Source organism: Pterocles gutturalis, unplaced genomic scaffold, assembly GCF_000699245.1.
Source record: "Pterocles gutturalis isolate BGI_N339 unplaced genomic scaffold, ASM69924v1 scaffold36437, whole genome shotgun sequence".
Taxonomy (NCBI): domain Eukaryota; kingdom Metazoa; phylum Chordata; class Aves; order Pterocliformes; family Pteroclidae; genus Pterocles; species Pterocles gutturalis.
The window spans coordinates 38,081-46,991 of record NW_010116781.1 but is presented as its reverse complement, the minus strand read 5'-3'; the positions used below and the strand labels follow the sequence as shown (position 1 = coordinate 46,991).

General features: G+C 37.3%; 1 protein-coding gene across 1 annotated transcript in view; it reads right to left on the bottom strand.

Moving 5' to 3' along the window:
• Window positions 1–6,401: 6,401 nt before the first annotated feature.
• Window positions 6,402–8,911, bottom strand: part of PKIA (protein kinase (cAMP-dependent, catalytic) inhibitor alpha) — a 6,221-nt gene continuing 3,711 nt past the window's right edge. Inside the window, exon 2 of the mRNA XM_010075608.1 lies at window positions 6,402–7,366. Coding sequence (XP_010073910.1) covers window positions 7,287–7,366 — 80 coding nt within the window. The 3' untranslated portion in view covers window positions 6,402–7,286. The remainder of the gene's footprint in view (window positions 7,367–8,911) is intronic.

Sequence of the window (8,911 nt, the reverse complement as noted above, 5' to 3'; positions counted from 1 at the left end):
AATGTATTGAAGGTATCAGTCTGTTGCTAGGGAAATGATGACTATAATGAGATGTTACACTGTCTACATTTTGACTGCATTGCAGGATCAGAGATGAGGCTGTGGAAATGAAGATCTTTCACTGAAACACCGAAGTTGTGTACTTGTGTCCTATTTGCACATGGGTGTAACTTCCAGGATTAGTAAAAACAGATGAGTGTATACTACAAAAAACTACATCACACAGTGTTTTTATGTTGCATATTCCCATTTGTTCTGTAATATTTAATTGGAAAATAGTGTATTTTCGGTGTAAATATAGGCATAAAATATGTACAGATCCATAGTGATCCAAAGGCCATTACAAATTACTACAAGACACCCTATTATACTACAGCCTAAAGTAGTGCCATATTTATTACCACATGGATATTCAGAAGCATACATTAGAGTGAATAGTAAATCTGATTTCATTTGAACATCAGATAGGAAGAAATAATTGATAAAACTGATCAGCCTGCCTTGTGATCATATCTAAATATTATACCACATTGTGATATAATGTATCACGTTGTAGTATAATATTTAGATGTGTTCCACAGGGTTTCTTGAAAATCCTGTTCCAAAATTCAGCATGTTGCAGCAGTCACAAACACTACCTGCAGATGCTGTAGGTGAGGGAGGGCAATATGCAGGAGTGACACATTTTTCATGGCTGTACAGTCAGATTTACTATTTCTGCTTTCTATTGCACAATGCAAACAATGTGTGTTTTGATGAAGTGCTTACCATCCTTGCTGAGGAGAAGTTATTAGCCTAAAATAGATTTCCAAAGGCAATGGTGCATTGCATGGGTTATGGCCAAACTTCTTAAAACATTAAGAGATTTAGAACTTTGCACAATCTAATTTAGTAGCCTGTCACATTTCACTGAGGGTATGGTTTTAAGGCTACCTGTATAAACTGCAAGCTTAACCGCCACCCCCCCACCAGGCCTTCCCTCCCCAAATTTACCCATAGTCTTGGTCTTTTATATTTGTTTGTAACTACAACACCATTCCACCAAAAAACTAGCATGGCCTCTTCCAAAAGTAGTTACTGGATTCCCACCAGAGATGGCAGTCTCAGGATGTTTCCAAGTAGTTCCTGACCACAATGACTCATGTATGTCCTTTTCCATGGATAAAGAGAAATATTAAAGCAGCAGATAGACATTATTACTGTATGTGAGTTTTTAACTTTTGCGGTATGTGTTCTTACATCAAGAGCCATCTAAATCACTGAACTGAAAAGAACGTGGACAGCAGAAACCGTTTTACAGGTGAGTTGACTGAACTAGTAGGAAACAGAGAAATTCCTCTCAAAATTAATGATAAAGCATTCCCACATCACAAGTATGCTAATACATTGGCTAGATACTTGCCATTTGAGGTTCCAACAACAGAATATAGGGAGACAAATGCATGGTTTTGCCGATGGGCACATTGCAATACTGAATTTCTTTGCACAATCACACCTATGTTGATCATTTTTTAGTGAAAAAAAAGGACATACAAATGGAGGCATACTAGTAATGAAACAGATCTGTTAGCATGCTACATGGTAAAAAAAAAATCTTGTTTTCTCCTTTGCTGCCTTGGAAGCCATTATTTATGTGTTGATACTTAAATACTTTATATACTCTTGTCTATCTGTTTGCAATATCCATGTTTGATGAATACTAGACTTAATTTACATACAAATGCAACAAAACACATGCAGAATAGATCAACTCATCAGCTAACACATGCATTATTTGGGCCACACTAGTACTGATTGAATGACAGGTAGCTTTAATCCCTTGATAGTGGTTTGCAGAGCTGCTCAAGATTTGATCTCCCAACAAATATCTCCCATCCACCTCTCAGATGATATGTCACTATTTCCTATAAATTAGTGCTGAGTTACTTTTTTAAAAATGTCATCTCTTTTGTATGTTAAAAACTGATTAATTTGTCAGGATCACAAGATGTTTTTTTCATGGAGGTAGATTAAGCATTAACCGATTAACCATTAGTACAATAGGTTTATTATTTGACAAATATAAAACTTATCAGCTGTCCTTGATAGTGCAAGAAGGTAGTGTGGATTTTCTAGAAACATTTCTGTCTCAAGACATTTTGGGAGCACTCAGCAGGATCTGCCTTGGTCAAGCCTGTAACAGGCACTCACCTGTTATACTACAGTCACAGATCAGCACCAGTGAACTTCTTAAGAGCTAATAGGATTGAAAAAGTATACTGATGGCTAATTTGATAAAAGCTTTTTTAAGAACTCGTAAGAAAGTCATATCACTAGCATTGGTCTTTTTAGAAACACTTTTTTTCAGTGTACTGAAGCATAACGTGTTGCCTGAAAATAGCAAGAGATCACCTGTACACACACGTCATGAGTTGGTAAGTCTGTCCTGCCCTCCATCCTAAAACATCACCAGCTCGAAGCCATAATGTAAGAAGCAATGTAAAAGGTAGAGTGTGAAGTCTTGCTGCTTTCAGAAGATGGGAATGCTTCTTCTGCACTGTAGTTGTGTTTAGCTTTACTCTCTCCTTTAAAGATTTGTTCATATTTTGTCAACCCACAATAAGATTTCGTAGTCACCTACAATAAAAACTGATTCAGAACCCTGTTATCCTGTTTGTCCAGACCATTGTTTGACCATTATTTTCTCTCAGACAGATATTGGAAGTATGTTACATAAATAAAATATTAGTGGAAATGTACCAAACATCCATATTGACCATTGTTGTCCTTTTCTTGCAGTCAGTATAGTGACCCTGATAATGACAAAAAAAGCAGGAGAACAGAGTTCAGCCTGAGCCTGCAGAGAACAGTGAGAAAGTTCCTGCTGCTACCTTGATTTCTGGAATTTTCCTAGCTGTTAAGAGTTTCTGCTTTTCAGAGTATCCTGTACTCTAAGTTATCTAAGAAATCTCTCATTCTCTTTCATTAGAACCTGGTGCTTCTCATTTGTCTCAAGGGTAAGGGCCACAGATTTATGCATGCTTCTGTTCTAGAGCACTGCTGAAAACCTGAAGCTGGTTCTGAAGTTCACCTAAGTTGAACAATTTGTCTTCTTTTTAGCTAAGACCAACACATCCTGATTGTCTATCATATGGTGGATGAAGCCATTTTCTGCATTGTGCTCCACCTGCCTTGCTCTTAAGAAAATATATCCTCCTTAATTGCTGGCCTATCTTCTTGAACTCACACTTTATTCCTGGCCCTATTGGTTCTCTCACGCTGAGAACTTTGAAGCAGATTCCCCTTTGTGCACTACAAGACTTTAGTCATTTAAATATACAGAAAATCCAATACAGCGCTCCATATCCATGTATTTCTAGGGCATTATTTTACATGAGGGAAGCACAGGACAGAAGATAAACCAGCTAGGAAGAGAGGCAGAGCAAAACAAAGAAACAGATCAGGGGAAAAATACAGTAGTTTAACACAGGAATACTGCTGAGGCAAGGCAAACTTTAACAAATTTGAGGTTATATTATTGTGCTCAATTTCAACACCAGCTGTCAGTCTTTCCTCTGTAAAAAACTCACAGATGTTTCTGAAACATAAAATTTAAACATTAAGCACACCTGGAATTCTTCACTGTTTAGCCAAAGGTGGCATTGATACTGTAGTTCCAGCTTAACCACTTTGGTAGTTGCTCCCTCCTTCTGGACACCAGATAATTTCATCATCCACTTGCATGAAATCTAATTCCTCAGGACCTGTCACTCATACCAGGATGCAATTTTACCACTGTAAAACTGTGGAAAAAACGTGCCAAGGGAAATAACAGGGAGGAGTAGCAGTCAAAATTATTTTTTCATATTTATTTAATAATTGTTGCATGGAAGGTCACGCTGAACTTTTGGCTTCAAGTGAGTGTTTGATGAAATAATGGTACGTGCATACTTGCAGCTGTCTTTTAATAGAAGCTTTTTTGAAGCACATGGACAACATTAATGGAGATAAGCTGAAGAAAGAAATGCTAAGACCTCTGTCCAGTTCTAGCTCTATATTCTTTGTGTTTCAAGTGGATGGAGACTATAAACCCTGCCAGTGCAATGCTGGTGAACAGTCATAGACTTTATGGACAACAAGAACATGGGTACAGAGACTATTTTTTGAAGTGACAGGGCTGGCAGGATGAAGGAAGCACTGAAAACATACAACTAAAGAGACAGCTAAACAAACAAGAAACCACCACCAAACACCTCTGCAAAACCAAACCTTTAAGGAGTATTCTATTAAGCTGATCATCCAGACCTAACTTTGTTGAGTTTCTATAGCTTTTGGAGAGATTTTTGTAACATAATCCTGGATTAAACAAACATTTAAATGTTTTACCTATCATGAGAACAATAAAATATGAAGAAGATACTGGAACAGATGCCAGAGTGGCAGGCTACCTGAAAAAGATAACTAGCAAAGGGAAAAAATAACCCAGTTAAAGTCCAGTTCTGCCATCAGTGTTGTATGATGCAATGACACAGAAATAAAGGTGTGACTGTACTTGAACTAGCTCTTTTGTAATTCCTTGGACTCGAGATACAGTGCTGTGATTTGGTACAGAGTAACCACACAGTTATATAAAGTGAGGCCTGCCTATAGATGCTACAGAAATTACCCCAAATAAAGAGAGTGAGCAGAGTTCAAGTGATAAAGCAAGCATTCATACACTTTGGGGGGATGAAGAACATAATTTTAGTAGACTAAAGGGCTGTTTAACAGCACTATTTTCCATCACAAAGAGATGTGTTTCAAAAACTAGCAGAGGCCTCCATAATAAGAAAATGAGGAAGAATAGAAGAAACAGGTACAAAACAGAGAGGAAAGGCCGAAATGAATTTTATTTCACAACACGTAAGAATTAAGAAGGAAAGTGTACTGAAATAAAGCACTGAAGAACAATAAGGAAAACCAACACTTTAATGTACTGTAATTACTTATCCACTATTGCCTTTTTCTGCAACATTTTAATCGATGACGGTTTCATGGATCATCAATAATGTAACACTATAAAAAAACCCCTCCAGAATCTTATTTCCTTCTAGTGTTTGTGCTAGATTGACAGTAACTAGTCCATAACAAAGGGGCAACCAGTTCAGCTTGAAGACCTGACACAAAAGCAAGGGGGAAAAAAAAAATTAAAAACCGATCAATAATAATGTGTTAACTTTGAAAGGAACACCAAGTGAAACAAATGAATAAATAATTAAGTTTAAGGGTAATTGTACTGTCAAAGCAAATGGACTACTTCTGTTACCAAGAAGATAGGGCATTTGACAGCTAATAAGACAGCGAGGCATTCAGCTTCAAAACAATAAAAGGTGAGAGTTAATATTACACTAATGAGCCACAAGCATATGCTGGCTTGGTTTTTATTAACACTAATAAATGAGCTCATAATACTGATCAGAAGTGTTTTTTTTTTTTTTTCTCTCCACACATGTCACAAAAGAATTTCAGATGACAAGTACTATGATACATATGGTAGAAACAAACAGCTGTGGCCACAAAGATGTTTTGTTAACTGATGATGAATATATTCAGGAAGCAATCACACTATTCATTAGTAAAAGTTTACAAACATTAAAAAGTGCATAACATTTGAAACCAACAACAACACAAAAATATATATAATATATATACTATATATAAAGTGACATCACCTCCTGTTAATAAAAGAAAAAATCTTCTGACTTTATGATTAGTGCTTATGCGATTGCCATGGTTTACTAGTCAGTCCCTCTCTGTACTCACCTTAGTCACACAGAGGTGTGGCTGCCCCATTTTGCAGTATTCAATCTCATGTACGGCCTCGTCTATTGGGGGGGGTGGGTGGAGGGAAGGAAATCAATCAGCAAAGCTACGGCAGAATAGGTTATTAACTTGTAGATATTTTAAGTAATCCCTGGATAGGCAAGCTATCTTGGTATTTCAGTGAACATCCAGTTTGGACTGCCATTCTGGAATAGCCAAAATGGGAAAAATCCAGTCTTTCAGGTGCTAGATGCCAAGTCTCTCACTTCCCTCTCCACATCCTAGCTGAAAGGCTGCTGTACCAGCTTCTAGCTACTGGCTGTGCAAACTCAACAGCCTGATCAACCAAGGCAAAGGCAAGGTGTAGAAAAACTAGTCCCCCCGGCTGGATCCAGCCCATGATCCAGTAGGTGGACTATCCTGCCATCTAAAACTCATTCCAGAATACGTAATTGGCAGTAACCTATGCCAGTTATTCTCCAACATGTAAAAAAGGCCCATCTTTAACAATGTGAACCAGGAAAATCTCTAGCACCATGGAATTTGGTTGAAATTTAACCCATTTAAGGTTATAAATGTATTCTTAAAACTACCATAAGAACAAAATACTTGGAATAACATTTTAAAAAAATATCTTGGAGAAAGGTTAAGAAATTGGGAGTAAAATTAGAGAAATGGGGAAGGATAACGTAAAAAGATTCAATTTGAGTCTCTGATATGCAACTAACTACAGGCAAGTGGCAAAACTGTACCAAGGACACAAAACACGCTGAAGTATTCACATTAACAAATCGTTTTGAAGGCTCATCTAGTAACAAATTAGAGTGTTGCTGAGTCATTTAGGTTTAGGCATAATCAATTTAGTGGTTGACGTTTTAAATCTATCATGTGCACATCACCACATTATGCAAAAAACCAGCCCTTTCAAAACGTGTGGTAGAAAAATTCACAGTAACAGAAATATTCTTCATAAGCAGTTGAGAAGGGGCAGTGTGGAGCATTTAAGTTGTACAATACAAAAACCATTGTAAATAACAGAGCTGTAAAACAGATGCAAAGTTCTAAAAACAGTGCTTTCTTTACAGTTCTTTTAATGGGTGAACACTTTGGCCAGAGAATTTAAACTCTGAGGATCACACAAGCTTTTGCTCAAGATACACAACTAGATCCTCTGGCGTTTCAAAGGTCATTTGCTACAAGATTTACCTGTTCTACTTTCTAAAAAGTGTCCCCATCAAGTAGTCATTATGAAGGGATCCATCTGATGTCACTATCCCAAAAAAAATCAATACATGTTCAACCATTGCTAATGACAGAGGTAGAGAAAATTCTGTCTTCTGCCACAGCTTGTACCCCCATTTTTAGCATTGTGTTGAGTGGGTTCCAGCAGTGAAGACACATGCACTTTCTTTTCTACCAGCTTGCTCATGGAAACAAATTTGTTCCAGCATGCTCTTGTAGTCTGAAAACATCCAGCAGCTGCTCCAGTCGGTCAAAGTCGGATGTCAGCTTTCTTGCTTTGCTGTCTCCCCTTGGGCCTCCCCGGTTTGCTCACTTGGATTTCGTTGTGCATCTCCTTCTCCTTCTACAACATACAAGAAAAGGATGAGTGATCCACCCTAAAACAAAGAGGTTTTGCTCCCAGAACCCCAACTGTTCATCCACCAATCTCAAAAACAAAGTAAAAAGAAACTGAAATTGAAATCTTGCATTAAATATGAAGCCTTTTACTACTAAGATATCCATATGTTGCATCTCAAGAGACACCTTCAAAAACAAATTCCTACCTGCAGCCACCACTATCATTTTAAGTACTGACTCAAAGTAGCTAGAAATGAAAGAATTTAACAAAAAAGTAGGGTATTTTTGACAATTTATTTACTATGATACTATGACAATATAAGATAAAAAAAACCTCATTACACCTATCTAAACAGTTTACTGTAACGAGATGCAACTTCCATAAAAGCAATAGTTTGGTAAAGCTGTGTTTGTTCTGTGTGTCCATGTTCAGTACCACGCCCCGTAGCACCCAGTCCAGCTGGCTGACTGCAAACCACAGGATGATCTGAGGAACAGAAAACATCTTACAGGGGCACAGTGAGCAGACAACTCATAAAGCCTGTCTAAAGAAGGCTAAGAAGTGCATTGACAGTGGTCTATTAGTACCTATATGCAAAGTATTGAATTTCAGCCAACAATTAAAGGCCTAACAAGTTCAGGCATCTGGAAGCTAAGTGCAAGTAAGACAGAAGTCCCTGAGCACTGGACTAATTAGCTATAGGTACATAATAAGGAATAATGTTAGGTAAAGAATAATGTTAAGACATAAGTTGTCTCTTGCATCTTGCAGGAATTCCAAGTAATTTGTATCAAACTGGCTTGATACAGTAGTTAATAGAAGAAAATCCCACGGACTAAGTCGCAAAGAGGTCTAAGTAGAGGTAGTAGTGCCGCTTAACTTCAATCTATACATCTTTAGAATAAAGACAGGGTTCTCAAATATTTATTGTTTTCCCAATTCAAATCACACTGTACTTATTTATGCTTATAGAAATAAGCACCATAAACACCTTCTCTTTTCTATATAGAAGAAATGGCACATTGATAATGGAAAAAAAATTCTTTGCATCGTAAAGAACATTGCAAAAAGCTCAGATGTGATAGCTGTGTTTTGTGCGTGCACTGAGTATTTTGGCAGCAAAGTGCCCTCAGAGGGTATCGGTAATTATCAAATTCAAAGTTGTATGGAAGGCTGATGAACTTACTAAACAACGAGGTGTGTTCTGTTCATTATGGCTTGAGTAATAAATAAATTAAAAAAATCTGTTTTGCAAGGCACTTTCTCAGAAAACTCTCTCAATTTTATCTCCCACATTACAAAGGATTCTGTCAGGATGGATCTACATGTAATTATTTCATTTCCTATTGTACAGAAATCCCTTTTGCTTAAGTTGTCCAGACCCTTTCTACAAAGCCTCCTACATTTGTTGATACTGCAAAAGTCCAGACGAGTGGAATCTGGTTTTTTTTTTAATTCCATTTTTTTTGCCTGCTCTGTAATCCTTTTGTTCTGACTGCTAGGAAGTCTTTACTATCCCTCATAGTATCTGGCAAGTAAGCTTTCCTG